Consider the following 19,725-nt stretch of genomic DNA (forward strand, 5'->3'; position numbering starts at 1 on the left):
CGGTGGAAGACCTGAGGGTCACCTGCATAGGTGTGTAGGGCCCAGTATAAAAGGCTGCCCACCATGCTTGTGCCTCACTCTGGAGTTACAATAAGTGGGACTAAGGTCACAACAGCTCAAGTACAATACTAGACATCGTGGAGTCATTCATAAGAGCATTAAAGACATAACAGTCTACCCTTCAATATGGGAATGACATAATGCCAATATCACATCCAAATGTATGGAGGATACTGATGGAACTTATAGAAGCTGCAGTTAGTCGACGGGTGATTCAGAGCCATAGTTACATAGCTGTGACTGAGAGTGCACAATCCAAGGTTGGAACTACAGTTCAGTATTGTCAGTCAAATGTCAAGCACTATAGCAAGGGAATTCCTTTTAACCATAAAAGCGTGGTAGCTGAGTCAAGTTTTGGGCTTGTCAGACAGAGATGGGAACTGCTATTTAAAAATTCAGATTAGGCTGGATTGAAAGGCTATTTTTCGCTTGTCTCTTCAAAAGGGGCAAGTATAACTAGTACCAGAAAGACCAGCACATAAATCCCAAACATTTGAACGTTCAACTCTAAACTCCCAAATGTGAGTCACAGGAGCTGACTGTTGCCAAAACTTGCACTTTAGTTGGGAAAATGTAATCATATTTCAGATGTGCAGTTACGTAGAATGCTCCACTGCATCATGGCTGGACGAAACAACTAACATTGGCCAGCTGAAAGCACGCATTGCACAGGCTGCCCACAAAACATCGTTGGCAGAGCCTCCAGACACCACTGGGCTTTACCATCTTGCCTTTCTACCTGAAGGAGTTTGTGTACTGACAAGAATCCTTCCGAGGAGTAGAGAGTAAAAATGATTTAGAAATGAAATCTTGAACACCTCCTACAAGTTGGTAACATAGTAACAAAGGACCATTTTTTGCACAGATAAGCCAGTATTATTTATTTTCATCATTATTCAAGTACATCAAACACATCTGACTGTACTTACACGCAATAAGGCATTTTCTGTTAGCACAACATCAAATACAATTCACCCACCAGACCTTTCTGCAGATTTCATTGGTTGGCAGGTACGCAAAGAAATCTGCAGGAGGTCCATGCATATGGGACCAGAACTATGTCATACTTCATTATAATGTACTATGCAAACAACAGATTTCATCAAAGGGATAATAAATTTAGCAACCTGTGTTTCTCGTTACATCAAAGGACTACATAGCCATAAGTACATCATTTCCTTTTTTGAGTAGTGACAGACTTTTTTTCCACAATTCCTTCAAAACAGTGGTTAACTTTGGCATAGGATAGTGGCTGTGAACCACATTAACCAGTATAATTTTGCCTCCGGTGCAGTACAGTAATAAATATCCTGCTTAAAGCTGCAATGGCCCACAAATGATTTCTTCGAAACAAACAGCACTCAATCATTTGAAGTAATACTCGGCCATCTAGAATAGCATTCAGCCATTTGGAGTAGGACTTCTTTAGCTAAACTCAGCTATTTGGAGAAGTACTCTGCTATATTAGAGTAATACTCAGCCAATTAAACTTCCAGTCCTAAATTTTTATGTTTTAATGCAGCCACTGGAGGGGGGAAAAAACAAGTTTGAAAACATGTTTCGGTTCTCAACTTTTCAAGCATCCCACAGCCATGTGCTGTATTTTAACCAAGTTTCCCCAGTCAATGACAGTGTTTTCAGTGAGCTACTGATGTCATGACATCTAGAATTCGTGCAGCTGGTGTCTATCTGAGAAAGACAAGGCTTTGTTTGCAGGGGAAAAAGCCATTGGCAGCTTTCTAAAACACGAAAGGTGAGGCATCCTTCCTATTGTGAAAACTGGTTTTGAAAAACAGTTACACAGACTCCATGTAAAACAGGACAATGCTTTTGTTTCTCTTATAAGATACCAGTTATTTCATTCATATAAGTCGTGACCATTACCACATTATAAGGGCCTGCAGCTTTAAAACAGCAAAGCTCATACATCATTGCATGGCTGAACATCCCAGCAATCTCACCGAAGGCCACGTACTATTTTATTTTAAGCTTGTTGAATGCACTATCGTTTTACACCACCGACAACATATTTAAATTCCGTGCCGTCTATTTTTATCAACGTCACTTTGGAAACAAAATAGCAATTTTGAAAATATGTGAAACTACTTCAATCCCTGAAGGGTAATGATAATGGCTCTATAACAAGAGGCATAACAAAAAGTCAATGAACTCAAACCAGCTTCACAGAAAAAGTTGGTTGCAATGTGCACGAATCAAGGAAGCCAATGCCTGGCTTATGGACACCTATAAAATTTAAATCTTATTTCTGAGGCCACAGGTAGGGAAGATGCTCATGCAATGGGTACTTCAGATGTATTTAGACAATTAAAAGTTGTTTGTTGTTTAATCGTTACTATAGCATGGTAGAATGTTACTCTTTCAAAAATATTGAGAAATGTTAAATATTGAGAAATATGAACCAATTGTTATCTCTTTTTGTATTCAGCAAACATTTTCATTGAATTCTTTCTTCCTCACACTTTTATTTCCTATTTACTTTCATTACTGTTTTATATTTGTGGTCCCCTTTCAAGTTTGCATAACTGCTCACTGGCAAAAAAACTGTCAATACAATGATACATTAGCATTTTTTTACATTTCCAGCAAATTGTAGGTAATGTTAATTCCAAACATTACATTTGTATTTAGTGGGCCGCACGGTGATCTTTAATTACAATTTATAGCATGCTTTCAACAGTTAATGAACAAAACCTATCAGTACTAGTTTTCTGACACCTCCAGCTATAGTATAAATTAATGAAAATGAGTAACATTGAAAATACAGTCAGATGATGCCTTTACATTTAGGAGGAAGATGGGGGGACTGGTTCTGGGACACAGGTTTTGGTTTCTGCTGCTTGGGATTGGCTGCAGTCTTAGTGTGGTGGTGATATCATGCACCCAACACACCGATTTGCTGCTGTCCACTGCCCACTCCTTCCACCGGGGAAACAGAACTGTTGCGGATGCTGTCAGCATTTCATGGCGTTCACAATTTTGGGTGTTAAGAGGGAGTTCTCCAGACTTCACACAGCAAAGAAACAGCGACTGCTAAGCTAATAGCTGCACTTTGAGGCAAAATACCTTCCCATTGCAATAAATGGGAGCCCAAAATGGAAATTGAGGTCACTGTTGGTGTGACCAAGGAAGGAGAGAGAACAAGTGTGAAAAGGGAGAGACCATAAATCAGGAAGAATAGTAACTTGCTGCAGCACAGAACTGGATTACAACATGGGAAGAAAAGCACAACTGTAGGCTCATTATGTTGGGCAGTGTCTAATCGTGGGCATTCAAATCACCTCTCACACCCGTCCTAATAATGCCATCCCTAGCTTGTATTAACTTTCAAACCTCCACGTCAATGCTAGAGCAAAATCTCCTTCCATACACAGAAATATTTCGACAAAGTAACTCCTGTAGAATTAAAGCATTTATTTTACCTTCTTGCAAATAGTAACTCTCCAGTGAGATCGCTATAGGCTATCATTACAAGGAATGGTAAATACATAGCACCATTGAAAATTGTAAATGTTTTATATCTACATGAGTAAACTATTCAAACTTGTCAGCTATTAGCAATTTATTTGTACAAGCTGCACCATTTTTTTTTAAACCGCTTACTAGCTATAATTTGTACATGCGCTTTGGTTAACATATTCTATTCAAAATAAAGTTTTGTTGCAGAATTTGGCTTCAGCAAAAAATTTTTTTTTTTAATAAACTGTTAAAAATGAATGTTCTGTAGGCACTTTTAATTAGCTTGCTAAACAGGGCTTCTGTCAAAAAAAGCAAACAATACTATGTACATATATGTAAAAAGTGTTATAAATAGGTTTTAAACCATAGATACTATATACATCTTCCAATTAAAACAGTAATGTTTCTTTTATTCCTCTAAAGATGGCATCATACGGACTGTCGTGATCTATGGCAGCTCATTCACGCTTTCTTAGAATGACGTAGATGATGCCACTGCACAAGGCCAGAGGGAAAGCAATCCATGCCAAAATGTAGGTAAATCCGTAGCTGCCATCATAGCGCTCACGATGAATATGCGGGTACTGCACTGTGTATATTGCTGCTCCGCTCATCACACAAATGCCTGCAAAGTAACACAAAGTTTTGTTTTATATCCAGTTTATTTTATACAGCAATTTTATCCGGAGATTAAAACTGAATACAAGTTTGATAATACACTGTGCGCACATATTGGCGCAACAGTCCTCATAAGCTGGGCAGGACTGCAGACCGAAGGTGGGTGTCTTGGGCTGCACAACTACCCTTGGGCTTGTAGACAAAGAGCAGAAGCTGCTGGGCCCAGCCACAGAGAGGTTAATTGTAACCCAACACAGAAAACCCAAAGCATCAGCTGGAATGTCAGTTTTACAACCCACGCAATATTACTCAATATTGACGTCACTGGTGAGTAAAATCGGGCTGTGTGTAAAACTAGCATTGCAGTCAATCCCATCCGTTTACTCAATGGGCGGGTTGGGTTAAAACTGCCCCCTGCAGAGTCCACTTTGCACCGATGCTGAAGCTGGGGAGCAAACCTGAGTCAGGGCCTAAGCTGATTTCAATGAGAAGCAGTCCGAGACTCTCTGGAACGGGGTTGTAGCACAATTCTTCAGTTTGACACGCCATAGAGTCCAACTACCATGCATCAAACTGGATTTAGAAAGTGCCAAGGATATTTTTTAAGCATTAATTTACATTTTACGGACAAACTGCTACCACACACTTGAAGCATGGACATTTTATTCTGTTGGGAGACACATTCTGTGAAGGCATGTGACCTAAGCAAGAGCACATTTCTCAGCCTGGCTGCAACTCTAGCTCTTCCAACTAGAAATATAAACTGGGGACTACATGGCTGGAGAACACGCGTCAAAATGGAGCAAAAGGCTCAGTTCAAGGCCATGACTCTCCTACCATGTTCCATCAGGCCCATAAACAAAGTAAACTCATTCTAATGGAAACATGGGATATGTTGTAGGTAAGGGGTAGGAAAGAAACGTTCCTTATAACCAGCCTTGCACATAACAGGAACAAACAACTGTGACAGCTTCTTTATTCACAAAGCTTTTGCAGATTTACTGTCATTTCCGACAATGGTCACTAAATGGCCATTCTTGTGAGAATTGCTTTCAGAGCAGCAGCCTAAGCAAAAACTAACAGACTTATACTTACAGATTCTGATACATCTTTAATAACTATGGCAATCATCATTAATTTAGCTGTGGTACAAAGTTAATCGTAGTGCACAAGGTTCTCTGCAGAGTTATGAATTAGTTACGTTTGGCCCTGATTCAACCAGTCCATTAGCATCACAAAGTTAAGCTACTAATTTTACAGGTACACATTCTCACCCATCACCCTAACAACCACTATGCTATCTGTTCCCCCACAAGGTGTTCACTTCACCTTGCAGATCCCCAGTGGGCCCGTAGAGGGTGCTAGTGAGATATGTATGTAATTCAACGTCTGACACCTACAAGAGTCTAAAACCTATTCCCTTTACACCAAACTGAGAGTGGAGAGCATCAACCAATGGGAAATAGGCTACACGAAGGACCTTACATTAATGTAAATCTAACTTAGTGGTTAGTCTTTAGCTTAAAGTACAACTATTATGTATAATAGTCAACTGGTTTTAAATGGAAATGCCCATTATGTGAATACTTGTAAAAACAATCATTTAGTAATTATCAGTTGTTTCTTCCCGAGTCAGAAAGACACAAACATTTATTTAGCACTTTACTGCATCTCTCAAAGTGCTTCCTGTACAGTGAGCGACACTGGCGTTCAGTTAGGTAATTGATGGAGGGTAAATTAGATTATAAATACAACACATTTTTATTTCAGTTGCAATTTTCACCCTGTCCATAATATAACATAGAAACTCCTTTTCAGGCCCCTAATTTGTGTGATAATGCTCCTGTGAAGTGCCTTGGGGTATTTTACTATGTTCAAGGTGCTATACAAGTCCAAATGGTTGTTATCCAAACCCAGTGTAGACAACAGGATGCTGAAGCTATCCTGTGCTGCCATAAGCAAGGCCAAGTTTCTGATCAATGGAAGCCTGATGGTAAGTTTGCTGAATCAAGCTATTTATTTTACTGAAGCAGTGATCATCTTGTTTTTAGTTCAGGTATGATTCAACCAACTGAAACCAATCAAACCAGTTTTCACTCCACCTACAGACAGTGCCTCTGTATTACTCAGAGACAGAAGCCATAACAAAAGCAGTTGGCTGAGGTTGCATAGCATTCAGTCTTTCTTTAAAATAACTAGTGTTTTCATTTCATTGGCCAAAGTAAACATTACTGCACTGCTGAAATAGTTTGATGCTAGGTTGCAAAAGAAAATGAAACAGTGTTATAATGAATTGTTTGTCTTTTTGTAACAACTTAAGGTTACAAATCTTTATGTCTACTTTCAAGAGTTTGTTGCTGTACAGATTTACAATGTGGTTTGTTTTGGAGTTTGGACTCGGTGCATTGCTACACAGTTACTATAATCCTTTTTGCTTGTGTTTCTAATGACAACAGAAGCTGTGGGATCTTACCTACATGAATAAAATATGGCCACGTTTCCAAAAATAACGACTTCTATTTATAGAGCACCTTTAATGTAGTAAAGCACCCCAAGGCACTTCACAGGAGTAATATGAGATGCAAAATTTGACACCGAGCCACATAAGGAGAAATTAGAGCAGGTGACCTAATGCTTGGTCAAAAAGGTAGGTTTTACGGAGTGTCTTAAAGGAGAGAGAAGTACAGAGGCGGGGAATTCCAGAGCTTAGGGCCTCGGCAACAGAAGGCACGGCCACCAATGGTTCGATTATAATCAGAATGCTCAAGAGGGCAGAATTTGAGGAGCGCTGATATCTCAAGGGGTTGTGGAGCTGGAGACAAAGGCATGGGTTTCAGCAGCGGATGAGCTGAGGCAAGGGTGAGATGTTAGAGGTGGAAATCGGCGGTCTTAGTTATGCTGCAGATATGTGGTCAGAAGCCCATTTAAGGGTCAAATATAACCCCAAGGTTGCGAACAGTGAAGTTTAGCCTCCAACATATGTGATGTTAGGGAGAGGGATGGAGTCAGTGGCTAGGGAACAGAGTTTGTGGTGGGGACCAAAAACAATAGTTTTGGTCTTCCCAATATTTAAGTGGAGAAAATTTCTGCTCATCCAGAACTGGATGTCGGACAAGCAGTCTGACAATTTAGAGACCGTGGAGGGGTCGAGAGAAGTAGTGGCGAGGTGTTGTCAGCGTGCTTGTGGAAACTGATGCTGTGTTTTTGGATTATTTCGCCAAAGGGCAGCATGTGGATGAGAAATAGGAGGGGGTCAGGGATAGATCCTTGGTGGACACCAAAGGTAATTATTCGGGAGCAGGTACAGATTAGAATGTTACAAAAGAACTGAGACTTTCCCATCACAGTGAAGAGTGTAAGCATAAAAATACTAAATTTAAAATATACCTATATATTTATTTACTGAGGCAGGAATGTCTGCCTATGATAACTTTGTTCAGATTCATGAAAATTCTCAAGTTACTGAGGTGAAGCTAAAAATCCAGCAGGTTGGAACCAAGATCCCATGTTTCATGGGATCAATCAATGTTTTAAGAAATCAATTGACAAAGGGAGTTTTTAAAGTCGACGGAACATTGAAACTGAAGATTTCTTTAGTCAGATCATCCTTTAATTAATATTGTATTGTAAATTATAATGAAGAAATCCACAGGTCTATGGCAATTCTTTATGTAAATGTAATATAAATCCATTGAAAAAAGTTATTTTTGCTATTTCGGAAATCAGCAGCTGCCTGTAAATCATACCCTTTAAAAGATGAATAGCACTATAAAGATCAGGTAGAAAATTAAAGGTTATGACTGGTATCAGTGGACTGAAATCTTCTGATAGCCAAGTTTGTATCTCAGACCTGGTCCCAACAGGACCTCTTGATCATGCTGGTAATGGTAGGCGTTTTTCTTTCCAAAACGATGGGTACCAGTTTCCAGGGTACAGAACTAGCACAAGAGAAGTGATTGTGTGAAGTTCAGTTTTGACATCGCAAAAATTATTTTAAAATCTCTGTCTGTCTAAAGATTAGATATCTACATTATAACCTTTCAATGGTTGAGCCTTCATCCATTGAGTTTGTCATGTACAGCACTTCAAAGTTTGAACTACCCTCAGTCTGATTTTGAATTTTATTTGGAGGCTTGCTTTACCCACATTTGCGACTTCAATTTAGCTTGTCATGGCTGTGGTTCTATTTGGAAGCAGTTCTGGATGTGTTTTTGGAGACTTCACAACTGATCTATTCAGTTTTTTGTGAACATGGTCATTACACTTGGAAGAATTTGAATGCTTGAGGAAAGTTTAATGTACTGTAGCGGTGTCCTTTTCACAGTGATTTAGACATAACCAGGTCCAACTGGTTTGGAAGTTTAGAAAGCAGCTGTTCCAATTCTTGCACTACATTGCTCCCAGACCCAGCGGCTTCATTCTCATGAGCCACTTCGCTCAGTAATAGACCGACAGCCATATATACTTGTGTTAATACATATGAATCACAGGAATGTATACCATTCAGATAGGGTCAAATTCCCTTCGGGCAGAATCTAGCCTAATTAAAGCAATTCTTGCTAACCTTTTACTATCTAGCAAGACCAGGCCTATTTATAAATAGATTACCAGTTGCAAGTGTTAATAAATCTATGGACACAACTCCAGTCTTTAAGGAATGAGCATGTAGAGCTAGCCTAGCTAGGTTTATAACTTCAGAAATACCCATGACCTAGTCCTTCGTAGACGTCAACTGGCTTAATCGCCATTTCATCATTCTGATAACAAGCCGAGTCAATAATAATGTTACGAATACTAGGTCAATTTACACAACACTGGTTTTAAAAAGTCTCACATGTCAGCCTTCAACTAATGGTATTTCAATTCATAGCACATTCTCAACATCATTAAATACCTCTATCGTCAGACCTCCATAACTACAAATTTGAATTTCATTTAAATTTTAAAATGAGAAATATTGCAAACAATCATTGAATAATAAATTGGTAAGCTTATTAGCAATTGGCTGTACCAATAGTGGATATGACACTCACACACACTCTCTCTCTCATACACACTCATTCTGCAGCACAGAAGAATCAAAAATTTCCAATTTCACATAAATTGGACTGGGACTAGTCATTCCAAAGTACAATTGAATTCCAATGCATTCAGTGTACAGTGACTCGAACAAAAAAATGTAGAGAAACCACATCCAGCTTGTGTTCTACCCATAGCACTTGGATCATTCTTGGGTCTAACATTTTTTTTTAAATACTAACTGGCTTAGGAAACTGTTCTCCTCTGGTATTCGATGTTGCATCCTAGCTGTCAATCATTCTACATGCTATTTCCAGATGGTACCCCAGTAGGAACAAAATGGTTGATTGAGTTTATTGGTGGATACTTCCGAGAAATCCTTGAAATGGAAAGGAAATAATGTTCACCAACTCAAAGCTGTCAGACCCAATTTGTTATTTTAATCTGAAATTGCACCATTTTGCATCAAAACTAAATTAACTTTCTTTACTGACATTGCTAATCTCCAGGAGCAGGCTACAGCACATGACGGGCCAAACCTACAATTTCTATGCTACTATTATTGGACGCTCAAAGGGAAATGATGTGAAAATACACAATAGTAAAGTTATTATTGCTTTCGTATCAATCGAATATAATCTAACAAGGGTAGCTTAGTTCCTGTTGAAAGTTTCTAAAATAATGAAAGGACTGGACAATGTCCATATAGAGAGACTATGTGATTTAGATAGCAGGGGACGTGTATAAGTTAAGTAAGCTGAGACCCCAGTTAGATACCAGGAAGATTTTCTTCATGCAGGAGAAGTCAACCTCTGGAGCAAGTTGGAGGTAGTGCGGATCGGCTGCAAGCATTCAAAAAAGTTGACCGAATTCCTGGCTCTGGCCAATTATCACAGCATACAAAAAGGTAGGTGGGGTTATCAGGTGATGTGCCTCAGTCACCGTGGCCTCCTGAAACTTGCTTTGATCACCTTTTGAAGTTGGAGAAGAATTTCCAAGATGTTTTCCCTTCCATTGACCTAGGCTTTCCGCCTTTCCCAGGAAATGACATGGCTGCTGGTGGGCGGGGACACTGGGAAACATGATGCTCACTTGCACTATGATGGTATGGGACAGGCTCAATGAACTAGCTGGTCTTTTCTCGCCCATCATTTCCACTTGTTCATCATAAAATGCTATGCTCCAGTCAAACTGTCTACAGTTGTAGCGTGACTAAAACTTGTAAAACTTCACTGAGTTTGGCTCCTTCTTGCTTAGGAAGGTCCTCCATGTTAACAAAGAACACAATATTCCAGTAGAACCAGTCCCACTGCACATCACATCACAAAGCAATGCTACACAGTAGCATTCGTCTGCAAGTCCACCACCCAAACTATCATGTTACCTCAGCTCAAGGTGGAAGCAAGCTGACAGGAACCAGAAACCGAGGTTTAGAAAAGTGGGGAAAAATAAGGTAAATATATTTGGAATGCCATGTGTGTGATTAGTGTGCATCAGTCCACACAATGTACAACTCTAAAATCCAGCCTTGAAGACACTTCTGAGACCTCAGCAATTATCATTGCATTAAATGGCTCAATCAGAACAATAAATGATTCATACTGCAACAGAATAGGGAAGCAGATTCTTCAATTGTTTGTCATTCTTTCATAGACATTGTGAAAATATAATAGTATATCTTCAACCTTACCTGCAAGTAGCTGAAAGATTCCAGTGATGTAAAACCGACCTCCTTTCTGGAGTGTGAATAACTGGCAGAAGAACAAAATCACTGACAAGAAGCAGAAGATGATGGACAGAATCATCATCGCCTGAACAGCTTGCAGCCATTCTGAAAATACAGGCCAAAAGAATAAACATTATTTACAATGAAAGAGCATCACAAAGCCCATTTGTAAATGCACTCCCTATAGTTTAACTCCCTCATAGGAGGAAATGCAGTAGTGAAAGGAGCCATCAATTTTAACTAGAAGTATAAAATAACTATGTTGGAGGTTGCAGGTATATTGTAATAATGAAACTTGAACCATGGTTTAAAAAAAAGAGCCAAAAGTGATGTCACATACACTAATGTCCAGAGTGCCACGTCCAAATCACTGAAAACTGGTATTAATTGAGCTTCTGGGTTAGATTAGGTGCCAAGCATACAACAATTTAGGCTGTATGTCTCAGTTAATTTGTAATGCTATGTCTAGGCCATGGCCTGGGAGTAATGTGCATAAACATAAAAGGGTAGATTTTTCTGACCTTTGCCCCCCCCCCCCATGCCGCCCAAAGGAAACACACCGTTTTTCAGGTACATCAGTCCAGGAAGGGCTCAGATCACTGCTCCTTTCTCATTACCTTGGTATTTTTGGAGCTTTCCTTGTGAGCCAAAACTAGGTCTGAACCTACTGGAGATACAGGCCAGTTGGAAACACCGTAATGGGTTTGGAGGCACTGTTGCGAGCCATCTGCCTCATATTTCTGTTCACAGCTGGCTGGGTCCCCCAAAACAGGAGCACCGAAAGAACATGGTGCTACAATCTGCCCCACACCACTGCAGACTTGAGGTGAGAACTGGCTACAAAGAAGTGGCGCTTCTCCTGTCTGCAAACAACTTGTATTTTATAACACCTTTCATGACCTCAGGACATCCTAAAACATCTCACATCCACAGAAGTACTTTTGAAGTGAAGTTACTGTGATGTAGGGAAACATGGCAGCCAAATTGCAAAAAGCAATGTGCTACAAACAGCAATGAGACAAATAACCAAATAATCTAATTTTTTTAAAGTGATTGAGGGATAAATGTTGACCAGAACATGAGGAGAACTACCCTGCTCTTCTATTTAGATTTCACATTTTTAGGAGTAATTGGCAGGTAGTATTTACCTCACTGCCCTACAATGCAAGTTGTGCACCAGCACTAAAACAAAAAATGCCATTACACTGTACCAAAACTTCAACTGTGCCAAAGTAAGAGAATTAAAACAGCTGAATGTTGGGCTGTTTCAGGACAAGCAACTTTAACCTGTTTCAAATTCTATCTCCAATTCCTGATAAATAGTGTGATCGTTATTATCTTTGTTTATAGACAATCAGAATTAAAGGACTTATATATCAAAAGTGTGATCTTCCTATGTGGTAAACAGCAGTATCTATAAAGTAAAAACATTAAATTTTGGAAATACTCAGGAGGTCTATCAGCATCTGTAAGAGAAGGCGGGGTACTGTTCCAGTTTAAGTTCTGATGAAGTCTCCAAATAAAACATTAGCCTGTTTTTTTTTTTCTTCAGGCGCTGACAGAGCTGCTTTTATTTTAAAAGCCAGCATTTTCTATTTCTGTTTCACATTTCTAGTGTTTTCCTTAGACAGATGATTGTGGTTTCACAGCTCTACAAAAGCATTTAAAGGTCACTGCAGATTCCCACTTCCACCTCCGATGCTGCCAATTTGACCCCTACAATGGCTGGCACAGTCACACTACCTCCCACCCATCCTGCAGGATGGCAAGCAAGACTTCTAATATCCATCTGAAAAGTAGGCAGGCAATAGAATCTTGTTCCCTGTAGCAAGTTACACTTAAATGATAAATTGTAACCAAAACTACAGGGACAACTATCTGTGTGAAGATTTGCTTGCAGCAGGATATTTGCATTGATACATAAATCTCTTTCAAGCCTGCCATATCTAAAGGCTTTTAATGTTCAAGCATCACTTCCTGATTTGCCTCAGCTTCTCTCTTTTTAGTTTTAACGCTGTCCTGCACTACAGCATTGGGCTTTCACACAGTTTTCTTTGACATTTCCAAAGTCCATGTCCCCTTTTTAAGACCATACGGAAATCCCCATGTTCTAGTTTTTTAAACTTGAAATTGAAGATATAACTAATACATTGGAAAACAATTCCGATTTGTAGCCCAGCTAAGTACCACTTCCTTGGTCTGGAACGATGGATGCAACAGTGAGCTTATCCCATTGGCACCTTATGAAATCCAATCAAGCTGCTTATGAGGCAAGTGCAACTGTAACCATCCACCTTCAAATAGCATTCCTGGCAGTGCAGCTCGTGTTGTTCCAGCTGAACATCTCTTACTTTACATCTGAATTTTGATGATGGAATTGTAATCTCCATGATTCTCAGACCAAGGGAGCCAGTCGAGAAATACTGCTCTTTTGTGGTCAGCAAACATTCAGGAGGCTGCTGTCCTAAACCATCACCAACATTTTAACCAAGGCCTGCCAAAGCCCCAAGTTCAACATTATTCATTTACTGTGACTATTACTGGTTGGAGAAAAGCATTTTGCTACTAGTTTAGGAAAAGCAAAAAGAATGCTCATTCTCATTTCAGTCTGCTCAAACTATTTTCTTTAGCATGTTATATTACTTTTGTCTGAATCTAAAATAAATATTGAGGTATTCATTTTTGGGATGACATTATGATGAACTGTCTCACTCCAGTCTATAATGAGGTTGCAGGATCTGCCTCAGCTTGCCTCTAACCACCCTGCAGTTTTGATTCTCAAAAATAGGAAGGTTTTTTTAACGTCATGAAATGAGTTGAAATTCTAAATAAATCTTTATTTTTCAACACTCTCTGTTCCAAGTTGATTTTTCAGTTTAGAAAGGCCACACTGTGCATTGTGAAATTAATAGAAGCACAACAGGACACTGTAACTAAATTCTTTGCAATTACAGTGTGAAATATTATTGGGATATTTTTGACGATTCTCTAAAGAAATCAAATTGGTCACAATTTCTGGAACATACATTAACTGAATTTTCAAGGTTTAATTTCAGATCGTGTGGTTGTGGTATAATTGCTCCCAATGCAGTATCTTCTACATATTATTAAATATCAATGTAAAATAACTACCATTTTCTCTCAAACAGAAAAACTGATGAATTACTTTGATATTGGACATCTCCAGGTGATTGCACTAATTATAGCTAGTCCATAATCTAATAGATTGGATTTAAAATCAGATTCAATAGATTTAGCTTCTTCCCCTAAAATGGCCACTTTGTGTTCAATGGTGAGTGGTATTAAAAGGAAATAAAAGTACTGGAATTTACAGCTAATGAATTACTTTTTGAAGTGTAGTCACTGTTGTAATTTAGGGAAATGTGGCAGCCATTTTGGCCACAACAAGGTCCCACCAACAGCAAGGACATGTGTGGCCTGATAATCTGTTTTGTTGATGTTGAGGAACACATATTGACAAGAGCACCAGGAAGAAGTCCCCTGCTCTTATTCTAATAGTGCCATGGAATTTTTTACATCTACCTATATCAACTTATGCAGCAAAATTATATCTGACTTTACTTTTTTGTATTCTCCCTTCACCAAATCCAAAAATCAAACCTTTAAAAAGTCTATACAAATCAAATCCCAACAAGACTTTGTTTCATCCCAGTTATATGAATTATATTCAGACAAATGTCTAAATATTTTGCAAATCACTTGGATTAAAAAGTCACTGAGTGAAAGATTTTTAATCTATAAAACTGACTGCGCCATTAACCGGTGGACAAATATTTAATCTAACTTAAATTCGAGCATTTACCGTAATCAGTAACATCACATTAAATAGCCAAGGTGGGGGTGGGGGGGAACAAAGGAAACATGTTAGAAAAAAATTAATTCAATCTGAGTGGACTTGAATGAATGTGGAATTTCTGCCTACGTTGCGCAATTGATGGCTGATCCCATCCCAGTCCCTTGCTGCAAAGTGCTGACTGCAGCACCAGGCGTTGCCAAGATTCTGAGGTGGGCTCAACTCCGGCCCATTCCGATGCACTTTCGCGGTTCAACCACTAGGTGCCCCCAGACGTCGCAACCTCCCGGGACCGCGCCCACATTCAGCTACTTTAAAAAGAGATGTTGAGCAAGCTGTTGAAAAGCATTCTTGGCTCAGGGAGCACGCTAATAATTGGAAAGGAGCTGTGTGCACCTCATTTTATCAGCAAGCGTTAAATAGAAATGATATAATAGCGTGTTGCAAGTTAAAATAAAGACTCGCCTTTACTCTAGACAAGCAGCAAGCAAACTGTGAAGTTGCACTGGGAGAAAAGCGGGGGGGGGGGGGGGGGGGGGGCAGAAATACTCACCGTTCGTGGTGTATTGTTCGCAATTCCAGGAATCAATCCATGTACAATTCTGCCAAATATCTATACTACTGGAATCGCTGAAATACCACCAGGACTAGAAAAGAAACACAACACGGATCAAACACGTCGTTTGCAGAAGGTGAAATTTCACCGATAGTTCAATGAAACATTTAAATTTAATTTAAACATCGCTCTGAAAATCAACATCTGGAAATCCAATTTGATTTAAAACGCGTTTTGTTCCCTAAACTCTAAAAAGGACTTACTCAAAAGGCGCCTTTTAAAATAAAACAGCCCCCCTATTCATTTCAAACCGTGCGTTTATTTTACTGCAAGAAGCAACCCAGATACCCCAGTCCCTTATGAGCAACACTTGTACGCATCAAGTTACTGAAACAAATAAACAACGTATTGAGTTTTAACGAAAACCGACCCAAACTTTCAACCAGTTTTTAAAAAGTCAGTATGTTCCGAAATTAAAAGATGATTTGACTCTGCCCTTGTACATTCATTATTTTCTCATTATTAATAATAATGCCAAATAAGAACCACGATGAAGGCGTTTCGGACACACGGTGCGCTTTTTCCAAGGGGTACCTCTGTCAGTGTGAGCGCAGAGAGATTTTTGCTCAGCAGCCTGTTGTACTTACATTAACAATAGTCGAGATGAGGAGCAGCACCAGAACGGCCAGATGCAGCACAATGATACCCGCCAGTAACACGATCATTTTGGAGATATTTCAAGTTGGGAACTAAAAAAGAGAGAGAGGGATAAGCGAGAAAAAGAGGGAGGTAAGTTGCCTGTGAACTGCTTGGAAAGAGGTGCGACGATCTCTGGCGCTTTTTCCCCACTGCAGTGATCTTATTAGCCAGGGCGTGTCTGCAACACTGGCAGCACGGAACCCCCGGCAGAGGGCGCTCGCTGACACCACTCCAGTACCGTTAGCCCGGGAGCAGAGCAAATTTACTCGCACGACTGGAACCATTTCATTTTTTATATTTTAAAGTTTACAGTGCGGTAAAGTTTTCAATAACCATGCTTATTTTTTTTTTGTCTAAGCATAAAGTAACCCTACCCCAAAATAAGGTACTGCGCCTAATTTTGCAGTATTCAAACTTTTAAAAAGACAGCATTTTAAAAGCCCACGTAAAAAGTGGAATTATGCATAATCCCTCCTTATCCTTATTTATACACTCACATCTTAAATGTTTCAGACGATTCGCTTTTTTCTGCTTGCGACACCAAATCCCACAAATATCTGAACTCAAAATATGCAACACACTGTAAACATCGTAAGATAAACACTAGCCTGCATGTGATCATTGACATATCTAATTTGTTAAGATTATTCTAAACAGCGATCTATGCAGCTTTTTTTAAAAAAAATAAATAAAGCAATTATCGGTTACATTTAAATTAACCTTGCAAATAATGAGGCGCGAACCTACGATTTACAGGCCGGGTGTGATGGCTCTCAGTCCATTTGGAGCCTGTGGATTCAGAACTGATGAAACTGCCCCGAAAATGACTAGCTGGCCGTTGGGAAAGGGATTCGCCGCAGTGCCAGCTTCAGGGGCCGTGTTTTTCTTAGTCCCAAACCCAGCCCGCTTTTCACAAAGGCACTATTCAGTAAGCCAGCATACTCATTTTTTGACACTAAACATTTGGTGTAGATTAAAGCAGGCATGGTCTGATCTTAACCAATTATAGCGACTCAGGGCTCAACAGTAACTTTACCCCCCACCCGCACCATCGCCAATCACTGGCGATTTAAAATAAATAATCGATTTATGAAATGAAGCGAGCAACCCAGTTCGTTAAATAAATAAATAATTATGTGGCGAAACTAAACTGCAACATCTGGGAGGCTGTTTCAGATTCCCCTTGTGGGGTGACACAGTGACGTCTTTAAGTTAAGACAGTAATGTAGTCATATTTTTTTCCAGAAAAAGATGAAGAAGATTATTAGTTAATCGAGAGGGAAAAAACAGCAAGAATCTTGCGAGCAGCCAGTTTGGTGGCTCGTCTATTCCCCGCTGTGCAAGGTGACTATTAAAAGCGCGGAGCTAAAATTAAAACCCCGCGGCTCCCATAAACTTTTTTGCCCGCTCCCAAAGTTTCAAAAACTTTTTAAACGGGTTATAAAAACATCACAAGGGCCAACAAAAAAAAGGTGCGTTCCGAACTACTTTTTGCAACGTTTCTTAGGCCTTTCGGCAGCTGGACGGTAATCTTCCATGTAAATATAGACGGATTCAAACTTACTTTTCAGAAGCTGTCTTGCGCCTTCAGAAAGTTCAACACATTCAGATATTTTTAAAAAAACATCCTTCAGTCGTATTGATATAAAAAGAACTAAAGTTGAGATCCGACTTACTCTTTGACAGATCCTTAACAATCGATTTGAGGTGAGAGAGAGAGAGAGAGAGCTCGACGCTTAACAGCAAAGTTCCGTCAAAGAAACTTGAAGTTATAAAGTGGCCCCTTTAGTAGAGAGGCCAACGCCCTCGTTCCGCACGGCGCCTGGGGTGTGTCTGCTGTCAGTCCCAATCCGTGGCAGTCAGCGTGGGGAGGGTGAGGAGGGCTGGACACGGCCATCAGTCACCACCGATCCTGCTCCCATGTGCAGCGAGAGCCGCCAGGCAGCACTGTCAATGCCAGCTAGTGTTGGGGGCGCTCACTATCGGGGGAATCTCGGCCACAAACAAAGCGAGCGCACCGAAAAGGTGCAAACAGGAAATTCCAGTCTTGGCGTTGCCAACATATATATTTTTTAGCAAGCTTTGCGAAAGTACTGCGCCCCACACAAGCATCGCCACCACTCTCCCGGCGCATTGGCTGCGTAGGTTTCCGCCAGAGTTAGACCCCAGACTGCTCAGATCATTTGCAAATGCTTTTGTTGGAATCTGCGGGATTTAAGGATGCCACGCTGGCCTTCCTTGAGTTAGGATTCCCCCCGATCCATATTATGATGTAGTTTAACGAGCCTGTTGATTGAATCTCATGGTTTTTGTACGAGAGCTGCAAAAATAAAGGAGCCGGGGGGGGGGGGGAGCGTGGAAATTTATGAATGAAAATTTGTAGATGTCAGGCTGAAATAATTAATTTATACTTTTTAAAAACCCATACGGGAATGTGGCCGTGAGTTTATCATCAGATGTCTGGGGAATTGGTCATCGATCCCCTGCACAACCTCACGGTTTCCATGAGCACTTGATTCAGTTCCTGCCGCCCCGGTCAGAGGACACATTCATGTGCAGTGAGTTAGGTCGCAGGGGCGCTGTCCAGGAATTCCAATGACTCAGTTGTTCTGGTCGCGGCTCCCTTCTCTTGTCTCTCAGTCTGTGCACTGTTTATAGAAACCCAGGGAAATCCTGCGGGTTAACCCACAGAATGAAGTGTGACAATAGTTATTGGGAACTCCCTTTTCCCAGCACTGTAACCGTTCCATTGCCCCAACGTACATTTTTTTTTAATGAAGCTTGAGTGCAATATTTATTGTTGCATTCTTCGCTGCTATAGCAACTCACCGCAGCTCCAAACCAACTCATTTTGTGAAGTGCCTTGAGACCTTTGGTTCTGAGCAGGTAATTTATATAATTGCAAGCATTATGAATTTTGACTGACCTCCCGTGGCATTGCTCGCGGGTAGCCTGAGATCTGCAGCTCGGTTGTGAGGTTTAGGGGCCAATATGGAATTGTGTTTAACTCGGCCTGTGCCTTTAAGGCCATTTGCTAAGGTGTTCCGTGTGGGGAAGTGATCCAAATTGATATATTCGGAGGTAACTTAGAGGCAAATCACCCAGCTCTGCCTCACCAACAGCCCCCACCCCTCTGATTTGTCACACTGCTTGTTCGATTTGTTTTGCGCTGTAATATTTTACTTTTTTAAATCTTATTGTCTCTCCACTATTTGCTCTCTGTTGCAATTTTATTATTTTAACTTTACTCTTTTACTAACATATAGCATAGTCTACATTAAATTAACAAAATTAATTCCAGCAATTTTTTCACAAGTACAACTTGCATTTATATAGCACCTTCAACATAGTAAAACATCCCAAGGTGCATTATAAAACAAAATTTGACACTGAGCCACAAATGTAGATCATGTAGACCAAAAGCTTAGTCAAAGAGGTAGGTTTTAAGGAGTGTCTTAAAGGAGGAGGGAAAGATAGAGATGCGGAGAGGTTTGGGGAGCTTAGGGCCTTGGCCGCTGAAGGCATGGGCACCAATGGTGGAGCGATTGAAATCGGGGATGCTCAAGAGGCTAGAATTAGAGGAGCGCAGATATCTTGGAGAGCTTTGGGGCTGGAGGAGATTACAGAGATAGGGAGAGGCGAGGCCATGGAGGGAATTGAAAACAAGGATGAGAATTTTAAAATTGAGGTGTTGCTTATGTGGGTCAGTGGTGCTAAAGGATGGTGGAGGATTCAAATACCAGGGTCCACAAGTTA

At 40.2% G+C, this 19,725-nt stretch overlaps 1 protein-coding gene across 2 annotated transcripts; it reads right to left on the minus strand.

Annotated features, from left to right (window-relative positions):
- Nucleotides 1-913: 913 nt before the first annotated feature.
- On the minus strand, nt 914-17,911 carry pmp22b (peripheral myelin protein 22b). 2 transcript variants are annotated; one of them, XM_070857575.1, is made up of 5 exons: nt 17,646-17,911; nt 15,918-16,019; nt 15,268-15,361; nt 10,865-11,005; nt 914-4,162 (listed from the first exon to the last, which is right to left on the minus strand). In XM_070857575.1, the coding sequence occupies exons 2-5, from the start codon at nt 15,993-15,995 to the stop codon at nt 3,996-3,998; spliced, it is 480 nt and encodes a 159-aa protein (XP_070713676.1). In that variant the 5' UTR covers nt 15,996-16,019; nt 17,646-17,911; the 3' UTR covers nt 914-3,995. The 2 variants fall into 2 exon arrangements, with proteins under 2 accessions (XP_070713676.1, XP_070713675.1); XM_070857574.1 differs by having other exon boundaries at nt 17,534-17,911.
- Nucleotides 17,912-19,725: the final 1,814 nt, after the last annotated feature.

Source organism: Pristiophorus japonicus, chromosome 16 (genome assembly GCF_044704955.1).
Source record: "Pristiophorus japonicus isolate sPriJap1 chromosome 16, sPriJap1.hap1, whole genome shotgun sequence".
Taxonomy (NCBI): Eukaryota; Metazoa; Chordata; class Chondrichthyes; family Pristiophoridae; genus Pristiophorus; species Pristiophorus japonicus.